The following is a 19,250-nucleotide window of genomic DNA, read 5'->3' as shown; positions in this document are numbered from 1 at the left end:
TTTTTAAGTAGATTTTCAAGGAAATTACAATAAACAAAAGATCAACGTTTTCATCACGCGCTTTTTATGAGGAATATGCATATAACATATAAATTGAAACGAAATAAATTGGTGAAAAGTTTATTTTGACTTAAAACATTAAAACAAAACACAAAAAAAACCTTTCAAATTACACCTTGAATAAATTAAAATCTTTGCCACATATACAGACCGAACTTATTCCTAGTATTCTTAATATTAGAAACACGTTTTGTATTAAGTTGAAAAACCTAATAAAAAGATTGGTCCTAATTTTGTATAAAAGATAATTCTTAGCATTGACGGACTTTCTCTAATACAAAACGATTTAACGGTATTTCTGATACTGCTGCAAAAAGTCTTTATTTGTTTTCTACAACTCATCATGCAAGTCGGTGCCGCTTTCATTGCTTAGTTCCCGACAAGCAGCCGGAGTTTGAAATTCAAAAGCATACTCGCACCTAAAATAATTTTAAGAAGATTAGGAAATACCATTTATCTTTATTATGTGATAATTTACCTATTAGGTTCTGAAACACTTATTAATTTATTTTCTGTACCACAAGTTACTTTAACCTTTGTAGTTCTATTGGGGCCATTCCAACAATTTTGCCCATGATCATAAAACATTAGTCCGTATGGATTATTATTAGGTCCATCCCATTTCGACCACCTTTAAAAATAATAACCATACTTAAACACATATGTAAACACTTAAAATATTATATACCTTCCAAGGTTTGTTTCTAATGAATTTGATTTTGGTATTTGTACAGTCTTATCAAATGGACATAGTTTGTAAATGTACTCTCGATCAGAATACTCAAAGCATTGACCTTCTAAAGTGGCAAACTCTTCATCAGGACCAAAATCTTTTTTAAGACTTTGTTCGATATCTCGAATTTCGTCATTTATATTTCTGACTTCTTTTTCTGAGTCTGTAAAACAATTCCATACAATTAGAATAATCAATGTCTTTATGTATTGTTTACCTACCAGCCAATTGGCTTCTTGCTTCAGTAGCTATATCTACAAGTTTTTGAGTTTCTTCATCATAAGTAATATGTTCCTCATTCTCTATATCTTCATGTTGTGCTTTATCATCAGATTCTTCTTCTTCTTCCTCTTCTTCAGCTAATGAAATTATTTACAATACACAATTTAAAGATAATAATGTAAGTTGAATTATCAGTTTACTAACCTTCATGATCACCTTCGCCATACTCATTTTGTTCATCATTTTCCTTTAAGTCCTCTGCTTCTGATTCTAGTGCAGGTGGTTTAAACATTCCTGACTCTAATGTTACAAATGGTTTCATTAAAGGCCATGACTTTTCAATAAAAGTTTCTAGATCTGCTGAATCTTGGTTATCTAGGAATATTTTTGCTTCTTCTTCAGTGACTACAACAACACATATGTCATACATGAGGCTAAATAAAACTTAATTTTTACCTTCTCCATTACGATCTCTATCAAAGGTTTGTCTTGTTTGAATCTCTGAGGTATCAATTAACCCATCTTGATTACTGTCTAATTTATTAAAGTTGTCAACAGCTTCTTCTCTAAGTTTTTCAGATTCTTTTTCTGCTTTTTGTTTTCTATGTTGCTCTTCAAGTTCTCTATAATATTCCAAAGCTTTGTTTTCTACCTCTTCAGCTTGTTTCTTCAGTTCCTCTTTTTCGGTTTTAATTTTCTCAGCTTCCTCTTTATTTTTTCTTAATTCATTTAATTTTGCTTGTTTCTCATTTTTTATCTTTTTTCCTTGCTGACTTAATTCAGTTCTCATCTGCTTTCCTGTAAATAATTAATATATTTAATAGTAAATAACTTCTATTTTAAAAAATAAAATAATAAAAAGTTAGTTTTCTAAAGCACACCAAACAAGTTATTTCAAATAAAACACCCTAACTTGCCAAAATAAAGAACTGTAAATTAACAATTTTACCATCTGAAAAATATACATTGTAATTATATAAATAGTACTTCAAAATAATATGATATTTGACATACATACCAATTTTCAATAATTCAGCATATCTTGCCGCTTCTTCTCTTGCTGCTCTACCAATTTCTAGACAATTATTTATACAGCTTTTTCTTCCAGTGTATTCATCTGCTCCATCACAACAATCGCAAATGCCATCATTTACCCTATTAAATGTACCAGAATAGTGTATTAATACAATAGGATATTCTTGAAAAGAAATTACCTATTTGATGCCAAAATTTGTGGTTTATACCCAGCATTAAGGCAATAGAATGAGCCATTAGCACAAGCATTTGTACCTGGTTCATCACTGCTGTCATTGCAATCACAATAGTCATCGTTTACCTAGAATAAATAATATTGTTGCAAAAATATTATTATTCTTGATATATATGCAATTAAACTTTTTTACCTGATCATAAGGAATAGTTTTACTTCCATCAAGACAAGTAAAATCTTTTTCCGGGTCATATAAACCAGCTCTAGATAGAGATACTCCTCGCGGTCTTGGAATCTCAACGCTGGAAGTTGATAATTCTACTAGAAAAATTAGAAAAAATAGGCATTTTATTTTAAAGCAAGAGTATATTTTAAAAACATCCATGGTTTATGCCGGCTTATCTTAAGAAAATGATTCTCTTGACATTTTTTAGAGACACGTCAGGTTGTTTTAGACGTCAGATTTAAAAAAGTTTTTAATAGTATGTTTGCTCCATCTTGGTCTTATGACTCGTACTAAATTACATTTTAGTGTACCTTAATTATGCAACCAAAAAATTCTATGACGATAACCGACGGTGTATTTGATAGTTGTTTATTGGAAATCATGTTTATAATATAATTTTAACACTTAATAGCTATTTTAACTGTTATATAACTTATTCGCGAATACATATTATTATTAAAAATTAAGCTCACTTAAAATTTGTAATTCACCATAACGTCAACAATCTGAGAAAATTCGATACATATGCACTTTTATGGATTAATATAATAATACTTAATGCAATAATCCAAAATTCTGGGAAACATCATTTTATATAAGCTGAAATTTTTTAAATTTTAATACCATGGTTTAATTTTTTTGATTTATTTTTTATTAAATTATGTAAATATATAATTTAGTATAGTGTAATATAATGTGCAACAAATTATGTTATATATATTTTTTATTATCACATATAAATAATATATATTATAAAATATATATAGAGGGTTACTAAATATTGACGAAATCAAACCCAAGATTTTCGTGGGAACGAAATGCGAAACAGTTAAATCTCTTAACGAGAAAAAAATGATATGATGGTCGCACTTTAACAAGGCCGAGGATCGAGTAGGCTTAAGTCGAAACAAATGACAGTCGAAGGTGTGATGAGGGACGTGTGCACCCAAAAGGGCGTTACTAATCCAGTTGTGTAGAGAAAAAATTGACATATTTTCAAGACTTTTATTTTTTTTCATACCAACAACACACTAGAATTTTAATTATAGTATATAATAATGTCACGTGAAATTTCGATGAAAATTAAATAAAAACCATGAAAATAATAAGTAAAAGGGTAAGGGAAAATTGTGATGAACTTTTACTACGCCTCTGAAATGGCGGAGCAGGATTGAAAAAAATGGGACATCGCATGTTGTTTTAGTTTTTGTCCAGGAAGGGTTGGTCGACGTTAATGGTGGCTCGTTTGCTTGATTTAGTGTGAAAATAAGAGCTAACGGTTTATGTTTAATACTTATGATCTTGAAAATCACAAGGCTGGTGTCATTATTACATTAGACCTCTACCTGTTAACTAGAAGGTAACTATACCGAAAAAGACACATTTGGATGCATTCGGAATAATCAGGGTGTGATAATGATATATCGAAGTCAACAGCGTGTAAAAAACTATGAAGATATTGTATATTTGGAAAGTTGCAACCTACTGAACATTTTATGATGGTAATTTCAAGCTTCAGATGCAAAAGTATTTGACAGGGCTACCAAAATATTTATTTTACATAGTTGAACAAAATTATTAGGGAATCATATACATAATAAACAAAACAAATGAGGCCCAACCTCAAATGTTTATCAACAGTGTCAATTACTCTAACACAAAAAGGTTTAAATTATATACATTTGTTGATGTAGCTCTGTATTGTATCAAATTATCCTGTAATATTTCGGTAAATACAATATAAAAATTGTAATTTTGAAGTTCATCTGATTAATAGCCTAGCATTATAAATCAAGTTTTCCTATGAACTGTTCAAGTAGATATCTGCTTAGTTTCTTTTACTTGGCTTGACTTCAGTGACAACACTTGGTTCATATATTGTCTGTAGGTAAGTATTGTTCCAAATGTTTAAAATCTCTATTTGTCATAACATACATACTTACCATACATACCAGGCAATCTTGATAAAATCACATTGTTCAATCAAATATGTGCCACTTACCCTTAATCCGGTGAAGTATAGCCCATTGAACTAATTGATTTACAAAAAACGATATATTTGATATTGGCGTTTTGTAATCTAACCATGATGGGATTATTGAAGGCTTCGACTTAATGAATATTTTCCTTTGTATTTCGAGAAAATATGCAGTGAATGTTCAGTAAGTTCAGTTAGAACCAATTTTCTTCTAGAAGAAAATTTAAAAAGAAATAAAAAAGACATTCAAGTTCTGCAGAAACATATAGTGACTTCATATACACTTGTATTTGGTAACTGAAAAAAGAACAAAATTATTTGGAATTTATCCACAAAAAGAACCAAATAGGGCCCAATGTCAAATATTATTAACATTGTTATTTATCTCGATATTATGCTATGAATAAATTTCCGAAGTTCGAACTACACTGGTTGGTTCTCACCTTATTCTCACCTTTGAAGGACGAAATCGCCGAAAAAAGGCCGCATTTAAAGAAAAAGAAAGTGCTGCTTCACCAAGACAATGCACAGTGTCAGAAGTCAGTGAAAACGATGGTAAAAATCCATGAATTGGGCTTCGAATTGATTTCTCATCCACCGTATTCTCCAGATCTGGCTCCCAGCGACTATTTCTTGTTCTCAGATCTCAAAAGAATGCGCGCTGGGAAGAAATTTTCGTCGAATGAAGAGGTGATCGCCGAAACTGAGGTCTATTTTGAAGCAAAGGATAAATCGTTCAACAAAAATGGTATCGAAAAGTTGGAGGGTCGCTATAATCAGTGTATCATCCTTGAAGGGAATTATGTTGTATAATAAAACCAAATTGTGCCAAAAAATATGTCTTACTATGGTAGGCCGGGAACTTTTCAATTAACCTGTTATATGACATTTTATTCTTTGAACCTTGTATCAATTATTTTGATTATTTACTTAATAGACCTAAGTTCTGGAAAATCAATAGTTTAATGATTGTATATATATTCCACATTTCTAAATTATAAAATATAAATTACCTAAATGTTAATATACAGGCTACAGTCAAGCAAAAATTCTAAAATTGTTATAATCACATATAGTCTATTCAACAATATTTTGTACATACGTCATCAAGATGTTTTCATGTATATTCGAACACCTAAACAAATGAGCCTGTCAAATTCGTCCGGTTGTCAGATGTATGCAACATTATAAATACGTATGCAAAACTATAATTAACTGTAGTTTTTAGATGTACTATAATGGTAAAATAAACTATATTTGATAACATTTTTGTTCAATTATTTTATTTAGATTAGAATTTTGTTGTATATTAAAGCCAAACTGAATTAAAACTCAGAGTTGATGCGGCAACATTGTGACGTTTTGATGTCACAAATTTAAATGACATATGTACAAAATAACTTTTCTTCTGTATTAATATATAAACATGTACTTTTTCATTTATTATCCGTAATTAAATTAATTAAAAATTGATAATCTCAAATTGACGATGATTTTAATGACATCGCTGATTCCTACTAAATCTCAAACATCGAGAAACCGGGAAAACGAGGTTAGTAATTTTTTTCGCGTAAAAAAATAAAACCTTTGCGTTTAATGGTTCTCTATTTTAAGGCAGGTAAGCGTATTGTGGACGTTCCGAGGGGTCACAAAAAAAAGACGAAACTCTAACAAATTTCACGTAATTTCGACCATTTGCTTAAAAATGGCATTCCTGTCAGATATCACTCGTAAAATATCGACCGCTACCCCCACGGCGAGTTCGGCCTGTATGCGTGTGCGTTTTATTTAGTTTTTTTGCACGCTACTTGGTCTAATGTTTAAGATATATTGTTACTTATATTTTCGATGTTAAATTTAAAAAAAAATGACAGTCAGTAATTTTCGTTTCTATATATAAACTGTATTTAGCACGAAGTTAGTTACTTTTCAAATAAAACATTTGACGTCTTCTATCTCTTGGCGATGTTTTGACAATAAGAAATTATAGTTTCACATATATTAACACGATGTGAATTCTTCGAAAAATTTGAGTACTTTTGATGCTAAATGCGAGGCCCAAGATTAAAAATCTTTAAGTGCCATTAATTTTTTTTTATTAATTAAATTTTATTAATTAGACCAACTTAGAAAATTTAGATTTAACAGGTCAATTGAAACGTTCCCGGCTTGTCACATATATAGCGCTACTAGAATTATATCCATATCTTTTAGTTAGCCTTAACCCTCAAAAGAAGCGTGTATAGATTTGATAGCTGTCGGATCATTAGTTTGTGAATTATAGCATTTTGAGTGAAGCAACTTGTACAATTGTGAAAAAAATGTATAAAAAGGAATTTCGCGTGTTGATAAAATATTGATTTTTAAAGGGAAAGAATACAGTTGAAGCAAAAACTTGGCTTGATGCCGAGTGGCCGGACACTGCCCCAGGAAAATCAACCATCAAGGATGTAAATTGAAATTGAATGAAATAGCAGACACTCTAAAGATATCAACTGAATGTGTACATCATATCATTCACGAATATTTGGTTATGAGAAAGCTCTGTGCAAAGTGGGTGACGCACGAGTTCACTTTTGACCAAAAACAACGATAAGTTGATGATTCGGAGAAGTGTTTGAAGATGATCAAGCGTAATAGATCCGAGTTTTTGCGTCGGTATGTGACAATGGATGAAATAGGGTTTCATCATTTCACTCCGAAGTCCAATTGACATTCATCCGAGTGGACTGCACACGATGAACCCGCTCCATAGCGTGGGAAAACGCAATAGCAAAAATGGCCGCATTTGAAGAAAAAGAAAGTCAGTGAAAACGATGGCAAAAATCCATGAATTGGGCTTCGAATTGCTTCCTCATCCACCGTATTCTCCAGATCTGACACCCAGCGACGATTTCCTATTCTGAGGTCTCAAAAGAACGCTCGCTGGGAAGACATTTTCGTCGAATGAAGAGGTGATCGCCGAAACTGAGGCCTATCTTGAACCAAAGGACAAATCGTACTATGAAAATGGTATCGAACAGTTGGAGGGTCGCTACAATCAGTGTATCACCCTTGAAGGGAATTATGTTGAATAAAAAAAACTAACTTTGCCAAAAAAATGTATTTTACTGTGGTAGGCCGGGGACTTTTCAATTGACCTGTTATTGCTACTGTCCTGTTATATTTGCATTAATACACAAGTAAGGTTAGTACGGAATTAGTATATTAATATATATTAAAATAAAACTAAACAACTTAAGCTTACAAACTATACAAGTTCGTGTGGTTTGGTACTCTTCAATCTTCTGATTTTCTGCATGTTGCCTAGTAACTGTATTGCTTCCATGTTGCTGTGATTTAGCAAACTCATTTCATGTTTTAACGCTAAATCTTGGATCAGTTCGTAAATCCATTTGGTTTCGAGGTCATCTCTGAGTTGGTTACGTAGCGATAAGCTTAGGTAATTAATAGTAGAACTTTGTTTGGGCAGTGTTGGATTACTAATTGGTTTGATGTTTTAGTGCAATAGAACTGCAGTAAAACTATATAGGTGTGGTCTTAAGACACTAGCACTTGACAGTTCTGCTGTAGCAATTTACTCATCTTTTAGATTACTCTCGAATGTCATATCCGGTCAAAAGCTTAAAGATTAAGAGAAACCCTCAGGAATATTGCAGGGTAGTATTTCTTTTCTTCGAATGCCTTTTCATCAACCGCTGTTACTCTGTGCGCTTGTTTGATTGTTGAGTGGTGATTTTGAAATCCAAATTGGAAATATGGTAATTATTAACACCTTTTAACAGCAGTTTCTCAAATAATTTTGATATCGCAGCGGTTTAGCATAATTATTTGAGCAACTTTAAATCGTTTTGAGACATACTTCAATCTTAAACAGGCATTAAATACTCGTACATATGTCAAGATGGTGATTGTCATTAGTGACAGCTCCTTCAATAATCCAGGTAAAATAACATCAATTCCAGGAGACTTTTTAGGAATGAGGTTAGTATATATTTCCGTGGTAACTTCTATTAGATAAATTAGTTTTACAGCTACATCTGGTTGATAAACAAGAGTTGTTTCCATTGTAGATTTTATATCGTTGGGTTAAAAAAGTTCGGGAAAGGATATATATTCATGTCACAGTTAAAAAAAACATTCGTAAGCACAAGTTGTAATGAAATATAAATAAACCAATTATTTTATTATATTATGTCATTGTCACTTTCCAATTGTTAAAATAATTTGGGATCTTTATACCCTTTTTCACACTACCACTTGCCAATTTAAAATTATTTAAAATGAATTGATCTATACAGCAGAGATAATTAAAAATTATCCCGTCCCCTCCGTATATCTCCGTCTGTTATCACGAATAAAAAATCAGTCGAATAATTTGAATGAAATAGTGATTACTATTTTCGGTCCTTAGTTTTTTGACTATGGATCAGTTTGTATATTTTGCGATTATTGACTATTTTTATTAGATGGTTCCCAACGATAACTTACCTTTATAACTGTAATATTTTTTTATATTTCTAGGATTTATTTTTAACATACTTGTGCCCGTTTAACATGTGTAAATACCCCAAAACTGTAACATCTAAAACGATTTGTTTGACTTATTTTTAATTTACTGTTTCTAATGATTATTTCTTTATCTAAACTAGAATTGTCGTACAAGTACCCATCACAAACATGTGTAGCTATTTTTTAAGTATTATTACACGGTACTAGTATATAATGGTTAGATTCACGGAACCCAGGTTGGTACCTGCCCGTGCCCAAAGTCCCGCCAGTACCAAAGGGCAGGCGTTGCGTGTCGCCCGTTGCCCCCGAAAGCGGCCAATTTCGAAATTGAAAGAATCCGCAATTTGATTTTTCGGTTGCCATTGTTGTCGACGAAAAAAACCGCATGCACCCCGGGGCCAATTGACGGAACGAATATCGGGGATGGTACTAGTTCTTCAACCCATTCCTTTTCAAGTTCTCTCGCAGTGTTTTATAGCGTCGTATGCCATAGTAAATTCACAAGTGAAGTATTTAGTTTATAAAATATAAACGATTACAGTGGTTGACGTTATGACAATATTAAAACAATAGTTCTGGATATTTTCGAGATTCGGTATTTTATAGTACCTTTTAAGATACTATTTATGAAATGTTGTATGTTTTATGGATTTTTACGGTATATTTCAGGTATATTAAGCTCATAAGGCTTCGATGATAATTGTTGTTGTTATGTTGATACTTCCGTAGAATTATATTTAGCATGTTAAGGACCTAATCAACTAGTTATCCAACGCTGCTAAAACAAAATTATTGGATTAATTACCAATACCTATCGCTACGTAACCAACGAAGAACTGCACGATGACCTGGAAATCAAATGGAGTTGCGAAGTTATCCAAGATTTACGGTTTGATTTACCAAACCATACGAATTTATGTAAATTGTATGCCTTTAGTGTAAACTATAGCTTAAGTTATCATAATTTTATAATTGAGGAATTCATATTGATGTATTTATCTCGCACTCGTCTTGCTTGTGAATTAATCCAAGTACAAATGAAATGTAGTAATATATTAATTTATAATTAAGAATGTACTAAGCATATCTAATAAAGATGTCATTAAAAATAATTACAAAATTAAGATATAAGTATATAAGAAGTGTAAGCAATTTTTTTACTGCTACAATGGTTAAAGCTTCAGGAAGAGGTGTTTTAACAGCAAAGAACTAAAAAAAAATTCGGATGCAGCTTTAAAAGTTACAATAATAATTTTATGTTTCATTCATCTCAATGAATGAGGCTTCCTTACTGCTGTGAGTATGAATTAATATAAGAAGTTAAACATATTTTTAACAAAAAAATTGAACCGACTTCAAAAAATAAATAAGAAAATCACTAAAAATTAAAAAATAATCAAACTAAAGAAAAATAAACAAGAACCTTCTTTAACCTGTCGTCTACTTTAACCATTACATCATAGAAGAAGTTGGCTACAATATTTTTGCGAGCATATAAGATGCTATAGTGCTTAAAAAACAAGCTATAATATAAGAACATAATAAAATTGCTTACACTTCTTATGTGCTTATATCTTAATTTTGTAAATTTTTTTTTATTACTCTTCGTGAGTCCACAATCTGCCCCATTGGCAATAAGTATTTCTTCTGTCTATATTATATATACGTGGCATGTAGAAAATCACTTTATTAAGCAATCTTCTGTATAAAATATTATCTTAATTAATTAGTCTTATTCTAATGCTTATTCTAAAGTCTACATATGTCCAGTAATCAGATCAGGTGGTGTTAAACGTTTTAGTCCGCGCACTTCACTATCACGTCGCATATTTAGCTGATTAGCGAGTACATTGGGATGCACTGACACTCTTTCGAAGTACTTCACACAAACACGTTGAATTACACTCGTTATAGGTTCTAGAGGAATATCGCGTTGTATCACTTTATTTGAAATATAGTACGGAGTATCAACAATGGCACGCAACACCTTATTTTGGAACCGTTGAATGATGGATATATTAGATTTGCTAGCGGTACCCCATAGTTGAATTCCATATGTCCAAATGGGCTTGAGTATAGACTCATACAGCAATACCTTGTTATCTAATGATAACTTGGATTTGCGCCCAATGAGCCAATACATTTGATATAAATTTTGTAAAAAAAAAATTTCAACATCATTTTTGGATATGCTTAGTACAATGTTCATTATAAATTAATTTATTACTACATTCATTTGTACTTGGATTAATTCACAAGCAAAACGAGTGCAAGACAAATACATTAATATGAATTCCTCAATTATAAAATTATAATAACTTAAGCTATAGTTTACACTAAAGGCACACAATTTATATAAGTTCGTATAGTTTGGTTCGCTTCAATCTTCTGATATCCTGCGCGTTGTCCAGTAGCTGTATTGCTTCCACGTTAGTATAATTTGGTAATCTTATTTCGTGTTTTAAGGCGAAATCTTTCATAACTTCACAAGTCCATTTGATTTCCAGGTCGTGCAGTTCTTCGTTGGTTACGTAGCGATAAGTATTGGTAATTAATCGAATAATTTTGTTTTGGCAGCGTTGGATGACTAGTTGATGTGAATTTTTAGTGCAACCCCATATTTGCACCCCATAGGTCCAAACTGGCTTTATGATGTATGTCTGATAAATCAATTTCTTTGATTTTAGATCAAGTTGAGAGTATCTTCCGACTAACCAGTATAGTTGTTTTATTTTAGTTCTAATGTGTTTTGCTTTTTGTCTGACATGATGTTATTTTGTAAAATAAGAACAAATGTTTTTTTATAAATATTAATTTAAAGTTACTTAAAATTTAAACCACTAGATCGATAATTAGTTGTATTTGAATGTTGCGAAACTCGGAAAATTGCAATTGTAAAAATATTTGTTGTAGTTACTACACATTTATAATTTAATTTCACAGAATTAGGATAAACATAAAAAAATTGCTACCACTACAACGGAAATTGTTTTTTTTAGGAATATAACAAGAAAAGACCCCAATTTTTTTAACCCGGATATATAAAAACCCCAAACATTTCCCCATGCGAATCCCTTGGAGTTTAACTTTTCTTTTAAACCTGAAATTGCAACGGCATGATGTAGCAAGTATTGCGGAAGTATTTTTTCTTCCTTCGGTTCTGTTATTGTTATTTTTTTGTTATGTACGAGCTATCTGAGAAAAAAAACTGTCTTTGTAAAGTTTCGGTGGGATTACCACGAATCGTAATCGTCAACATCAAGCTTGCGGTGAAAAAAACTGATATTCACGGGGTCTTTCAGGCGGGTATCATTGGTCGATCCGGTGCCATCCCTGATTGGCCGACCAGCACGCGTTTCAGGGCGGAACTTCCGAACAGTTGCCCGTATATAAAAAGCCACGGCTTGGGCCTAAAGAGCCAGATCGCCTTCGACTACCCTCATCGACAGTTACAGTGCCTTTCGTGACGTTCGTGTCGATTGCTAGTGCGTAAATATTTCGTGAATACCATGGAGAACCCAGAACATTATTCCGCTTACTTATACTTCCCCGCTCAAACCACCGAAGTTGTCCCTCAAGATTGTTGGGGCGCTTCGCCCGCTTCCAGTTATGACAGCTTAAGCGACGAGAGCTTCCAGCAGGCTCCCAGTCCCGGCAGGTCGGGGGGACGAGGAAGAGTCTCTCCTCAAGTCCTGAGACGCAGAAGATTGGCGGCGAATGCAAGGGAACGTCGCCGAATGCAAAATCTCAATCAAGCTTTCGATAGACTGAGAACGTTCCTGCCGCAACTTGGCCAGGACAGGCAACTGAGCAAGTTCGAGACCCTCCAGATGGCTCAGACCTACATCTCCGCTCTGTACGACCTTCTGGATCAAACGCCTTCTAGATAATTTCATCAAGTAATCGTTCAAATCGAATTTTATTTTTATTTAGCCAGACCAAAGAATTTTATTGTATTGTTATACGGTTGTATTGTAGTTTTTATATGTAGATTTAAGATTATTGTTCTGCCCTTATTTATATACTGATCATTTATGAACTAAGTTTTAGTGTGTAGGTTGTTGTTTCGTTCTAAACTATGTATAAGTGTTAACTAGGTGTCTAAGACAAAGCCATTCTTGCGACGAAAACTTCCAGTATTATTTTTAGTATTCTATAATTTATTTCTTGTATAATTATGTAAATATTATTACAGCAATGTGCCAAAACTTGTGTCATAGTAACATTTTATACTATAAGATTCAATAAATATAAATAAAACCTATTTATTTCGTTTCATTTATAAATCAATCAATGCTCCTGGTTCGTTGGTCTCTCAATGAGTTCACTGGAACATTGTTATTGCTTAATTTTACATAATCAAAATTTAACATTTTTTAGGCAATTTAAACAATATATTTTCGATCAAACAAAATACATTCAAATTAAAAAAGAATGAAATGTTTTTGGGTATTCATTACTATGGGATTTAGTTCTATGACCGTCTATTTTGAATCAAAATAAGAAGTGGTATTCCAATTGGATATAACAATTTGTGAAAAAAATCTAGATAGGTGTAAAACTAAATTTAATAAAGTTTATGTTTAAAAAATTATCACTAAAATTGGTAAATTAAAGTACGAATTGTCCCAAAATCGAGCTTATTTACTAAGTTTAGTTCTAGCTGATATTTTTTCGTGGAAAACGATTTGTATTGCACCAAGAAGAAATAGTTTCTGTAGAGGTATATTTTTTCTCGATAGAGGTCTGAAAAATCGCTGTGATGTCGTTAACTAGTTGTACTGTATACTGAAAAAAATAGTCATTTTACAGCAATAAATCTGATTTGTCGTTTGTGTTTTCAGATATTTATGTTTTATTTTCAAGAACTTGTTGAATAACCTAGTATTATCAATGTTTTGTTTCATATTTATAATATTTTATATTAACTTGCATTCATTTTATATTCAATAATTAGTAATACGAATAAAAAGATTTAAAATGTCTATTTTTATAGAATATGATTAAATATCATTATAAATAGTGAGTGATGACGTATTCGTGACCAGAATTTCTAATGTTTTGTACTACTTGGAAAAAAATCTAGATTAGAGAAAAAATATTTTTACATCAGGTTAGTGCTTATCATTAAAATTAATAAATTAAGGTAGAAATTGTCCCAAAATCTAGCTTATTTTCCATATTTAGATCTTTTATAGTGATATTTTTCATGGAAAACAATTTTTATCACGCCAACAAGTTGTAGCTGCTGTAAAGGTATATTTTCTCTCGGTAAAAGTGTGAAAAATCATTTTCGTGTCATAAATTAGTTGCTGCAGTCAGAGTACTGAAGAAACAGTCATATTACAAATACATCTGATTTGTCATTTGTGTTTTCAATTACTTATGTTTTATTTTCAAGAACTTGTTAAATGACCTAGTATTATCAATGCTTTGTTTCATATTTATAATATTTTGTATTAACATGTATATATTTTATATTCAATAATAATAATAATATATATATATATATATATATATATATATATATATATATTAAATATATAAGTATATTAAAATATATAAGTATATATTAAATATATAAGTATATATAAATATATAAGTATATTAAAATATTTATATTGTTAGTGTTATTCAACTAAATACTTTTTAACTTAGGCAACACTGCATGGTCTTGTTGACTACAAATAAAGGACATTATATAATGAAAACATTTCTTTAAGGTAGATATAACATTTGCACATTACCCAATTAAAAGAGGCTAAATGTCGGATTATTTCTCTAATTTATATTATTTTTATTTTATTTATATTTATTTTATATTTTTTTTAATTATTATTTTTTATTTTTTTTAATTTTAATTATTTATTTTTTATTTAATTTATTTTTATTTTTCTACATAATTTCTTAGTTTGTTATAAATATACTTCTTTTAATAAAAAGTTCATTATGTAAATTTTAAATAATGTCAATATAATGTTATATTTATTGGACGCTAACATATTTTAAATTAGGACATATTTCAACTTACTTTTTCACCATCTACCTTATTTCCATAGTAAGTTATTTTCATAAAGGACAATCAAAAAATTCATGTATTAGATAAATGTGGATTAACTTTTTAATTATTTCTATTTTCGTAGCCAACCTATAAACTAAAAAAATCATTTAACGGTTTAGGTTTGCATCGAGCACAAACAAATGAACATTCATTTTTATGTATTAGATAGCGAAAATTAGTAACGTATTATCATATCATATTCACATCTAAATTTATTGACAAAGATATACAGGATTTAATATAAGAATTAATTACCAATTATATAAGATTATTTTTAATCTTTATTTTAAAAGCAGTACCGAAAATGATTTGAGACAAAAAGTGATATAAATGTCTAGGATAAAATATGCAAATTCGAAATAGTTTTTGTGCATAATCAATATGGCTAAGCAAAAACCAAAAGCTGACCGCCAGATAAATTGTTTCAGTAATTATTCAAAATATTTTTCAGTTATGTTCAATGTTTTATGTTTGTTATATAAAAGTTTTTATATGTTGCTTAATGCAAATTCTGGTAGTTGGAGACATAATTTTTGGTGTATATAAAAGGTTTTGATTTCGAAGAATAGATATCAGTAGTATTTCGATATATCCATCTGTCAACATGAACACAGTCTCAGTGAGTGACATAATTATTCAATAAAGTTGACACGTTTTGATTATTTATTTTGTTTTTAGGTTAGTTTCTGTCTTGTCTTTGTTATCAGCGCGGTTTTGGGTGATTATGAGTATGAGCATTTTGTAAGTTTTTTTTGAATAAGAGTTCATAATAAATATATTTTTTCTGTCGTAGAATTAAAGTAAATTTAACATTAACATTTCAGGTACCTCACTATCACTTTGAATATGGCGTTCACGACCCTCATACCCACGATGTCAAGGATCAATTTGAGCATCGGGAGCACGATGACGTTAAGGGCGAGTATGTTTTGGACGAACCTGATGGCACCAAGAGAATTGTTGAATATACGTCTGACTCGCATGGAGGGTTCCAAGCTGTAGTTCGCCGAGAGGGCCACGCTCAACACCCCGCTCATTATGGCGACCACTACGAACATCACGATGGAGATCATGATGGTGTAGGTGGTACCAGTTATGTGGGAATAACTCATTGGGGACATGGTTCAGGAAGATAATTATATCTAAGTTTCCAAGATAGAAATGTAGTTGTTGTTTGTAATGAAAAAAATTGTTTAGAAAATATATAGTGTTTTTAGTATTACACACCTTTAAAATGCCGAAGTTGTATGAGTGTGCGTTATTAGTGTTGCTGTTGTTTCAACAACATAATTTTTGAGTTCTAAAGATATCAATATTTGTTTAATATTATATTTAAATTAATGGGTTTGTGCACGTATTTTGATCCGCGATTATATTGGTGAAAAATAGCAAAGTAACGATTTTGATCTTAATGACAAAGAACGGCCTAGATAAAAAATATTCCATAATTTTTTATAAGATGGATTTAAAGATTTATTGGGCAAAATTCTTTCAAAACACTTTCAGATAACTTAGCAGTTGATGAATTAACTATTTCCAGACGGTTACGTGCGATGGGCAAGATCCGAATAAGGGGAAATGGCAATCACATATTGAATAAATAAATAGCCTATGGCATTTATATAATCTATTCAAAACAGCCGTGAACTCACGCCATCAATGTGCCTGTCGCAAAATTGTAAATTCGTTTTGGAGTCAGACAATAGTTTTCTTCTCATTTTATTCTATTTAAAAGGAGATAGAGTGCTGCTTGTCAAGTTTCAATATCTAAGCAAATCAGTCTGCCAAACTCGTCCGGTTGTCAAACGTCTGTAAAATTCTTCAAAATATTAATTATAATAAGTACAGGTTATAAACCACAAAATACAGACATTTTCCTATTAGTTATTCTGTGGTTATAAACCAGGAAATGTTTTCTGAACGCTTTGATATATTTTAAATCGTTGTTTATTATTACTCTGATTCAAAATGCCGAAGCCAGACATAACAGGTTGCGTTTTTAATCAGTTACTTCGAAGAGGAACGAGCTAATGGTGTAAAAAATTGTCAGTAAAATTATTTAAAGAGGTAAGCATCATTACTGTTAATTATCAAGTTGCTGAGGTTTTTATTGAAGATATTTTTAGCGTGTTGCAGCTGCACTGAATATTAGTACGGACATAATCACTGAAATATAAGAGATAAGTACCGACACCGATAAGAGACCATCCTTATACTAAGGGGGTAACGAATCAAGATCAGTTTGATGTTAGTTCTATCAGAGATCAAATATATGTAGGATAATAGAATGGAACCCAATACCCTGCCTTGCGGTACCCCTGCGTTTGTTCCTATTATTATGGAGTAAGCTTCTTCTTGTTTGACTCTAAATATACTGGAATAATTGAGATCTAAGATTTATTAGACGAAATTCTCGAAAAAGAACTATAGAAAATGGTATTGAAGGGTGTGAACGATTTGTGTATATATATATGTGTGTAACTGTTCAGAATATAAATGAGCATTTGGTTAAATTGTGTGAGGAGAGAAAGAATACTAACTGTTTTGCAGATATGGTAAATGCATTAGGGAGAATCAGTGATTAATATTATCAAGAATGGTATGTAGACAGGTAGTAGAAGAAACAAAAATACAGGGATATTTAAATAGCTTGACAAGATCGAAGGAAACAAGAACTAAACGTAAACAGGTAAATATGCTCTCTAATGAAAGTAAAATATATCACTTGGATACAAAATTGTTAATTGGGTGGGTTAGGCCTCCAGGAGTATACCATTACATAAAAAAAACGCGCCTAGAACTCTATCTCATGGGTGGTGTGCAAAAGAGTTCAATGTAAATATAATAACACAACTCTAACCTATAAATTATTGTGGCTGTATAATTTACTGTGGTTTAAATTATTCGATTATATATGTGTTAGATGTACTATAATGTTAAAATAAAAAATATATATTTGATAATATTTTTGTTTTAATATTTTATTTAAACTAGAATTTTGTCAAATTATTTGTCAAAGCCAAACCATAGAATAAAGAAACTTAGAAGCGCATCTCCTATGTTAAAATTGGTTGTAAGTTACAAACCTAAAACAAACATTAAAATAAGGTCGGAATGTCCGTTTGAGGGCACTTACGCATGCGCAGTAAGCTCCAGCACCAAAAAGGAACCTTATTCAGTATCTGCATTAATGTTCTTCTAGAAGGCAAGCAGAATATGTTCGATAACAGCGTATGTCTTCTGCCACTGCATTTCAATAAAGATTAGAGCCATTATTTTTTCATACAACATGAAACAAAGCTCATGGGACAGGCTGAGTTATCTGTAAATGAACATATAAATTTCAAGATAGAACCTCCATTCTGGGGTCTTATTGGGGTATAAGAATCTCCTATATATTTATCAGCCTCAAAAAATGTATGTGATTGTAATATTGCCATTGAGGGCATACTTTCCTTGTCTTGTAGTATAGGTAAAGAATCTCAATAAATATTGCTTAGTTATTTCAATTCAATAAATCATTACTATTTAACAAAACACTTACTATTTAAATTACAAGTAGGAATTAGATCTTGTTTCAGCCATGGCTTTCCACATTTTGGTCTATAGTCTTCATCTTTAAAATTATTAAAAACTTTCCTGGACTTACATAGGAGATCATAAGAGACTCCTCTAAGGTTTTCTTTTTATTATACTAAGAAATTAAAATATACAGAACAATCTAAAGTAATTGTTAAATGTATATAAAAACACATACTGAAAAACTTGTTGTAAATATACAACACAAATTATATCACCTAAAAATGGTCGTTAACTGCTTAGGTTAGAATTATTAATACCGAAGCCTAACGAGAGAGAAACACATACAGCTGTTGCATTTTCAGTTAGATTTGGCCGCGTAACGGGGATTCCGAAAAGCTTAAACGTGGGACCCGATTTTTCCATATAACTTTCACTTCTAAAACTCAGAGTTGATATGGAAACATTGCGACGTTTTGATAAATCCATTATTTCCAGACGCTTACATGGGCCAGATCCTAATAAGGTGAACGTAACGTTCTGCCACACGTGACAGTTGTGAAGGATACGCTCTTGCAGCTCCAATGGGAGGTTCTCCCGTACCCAGAATATTTACCAGACACAGGATCTTCCGATTACCAGTAATTCAGATAAATGCAGCTGGCACACGGTTTCGAACTACTTAAAAGGTGCGAAATTGGTGGAGGATATTTTGATTAAAATATATTG

The 19,250-nt window shown here is 31.3% G+C and overlaps 2 protein-coding genes and 1 pseudogene across 2 annotated transcripts; 2 read left to right on the top strand and 1 right to left on the bottom strand.

Annotated features, from left to right (window-relative positions):
- Positions 1-107: 107 nt before the first annotated feature.
- On the bottom strand, positions 108-2,681 carry GCS2beta (glucosidase 2 subunit beta). Its single transcript, XM_076403725.1, has 9 exons — positions 2,419-2,681; positions 2,230-2,351; positions 2,034-2,170; positions 1,472-1,813; positions 1,220-1,420; positions 1,015-1,152; positions 749-956; positions 539-691; positions 108-479 (listed from the first exon to the last, which is right to left on the bottom strand). Exons 1-9 carry the CDS (start codon positions 2,608-2,610, stop codon positions 392-394), a joined length of 1,581 nt encoding a protein of 526 aa, XP_076259840.1. The 5' UTR covers positions 2,611-2,681; the 3' UTR covers positions 108-391.
- Positions 2,682-12,450: 9,769 nt separating this feature from the next.
- Positions 12,451-13,056, top strand: LOC143196309 (protein atonal). The gene has a single exon (XM_076403971.1). The coding sequence runs from the start codon at positions 12,451-12,453 to the stop codon at positions 12,829-12,831; it is 381 nt and encodes a 126-aa protein (XP_076260086.1). The 3' UTR covers positions 12,832-13,056.
- Positions 13,057-15,606: 2,550 nt separating this feature from the next.
- LOC143196308 (cuticle protein 19 pseudogene) lies at positions 15,607-16,138 on the top strand (annotated as a pseudogene).
- Positions 16,139-19,250: the final 3,112 nt, after the last annotated feature.

Source organism: Rhynchophorus ferrugineus, unplaced genomic scaffold (genome assembly GCF_030347505.1).
Source record: "Rhynchophorus ferrugineus isolate W39M unplaced genomic scaffold, kcgeb_rfMv2 rfM4, whole genome shotgun sequence".
Taxonomy (NCBI): Eukaryota; Metazoa; Arthropoda; class Insecta; order Coleoptera; family Curculionidae; genus Rhynchophorus; species Rhynchophorus ferrugineus.
The sequence above is the reverse complement of the archived record's forward strand: the minus strand, read 5'-3'. Positions and strand labels throughout refer to the sequence as shown.

Excerpts from the sequence above, each read along its gene's own strand:
- LOC143196309 (XM_076403971.1), top strand. The coding sequence starts at position 12,451 with ATGGAGAACCCAGAACATTATTCCGCTTACTTATACTTCCCCGCTCAA.
- GCS2beta (XM_076403725.1), bottom strand. The coding sequence starts at position 2,610 with ATGGATGTTTTTAAAATATACTCTTGCTTTAAAATAAAATGCCTATTT. Across the intron at positions 1,153-1,219 it reads TGGCGAAGGTGATCATGAAG|CTGAAGAAGAGGAAGAAGAA; the intron begins GTTAGTAAACTG and ends TAATTTCATTAG. Across the intron at positions 957-1,014 it reads AGCAAGAAGCCAATTGGCTG|ACTCAGAAAAAGAAGTCAGA; the intron begins GTAGGTAAACAA and ends ATTGTTTTACAG.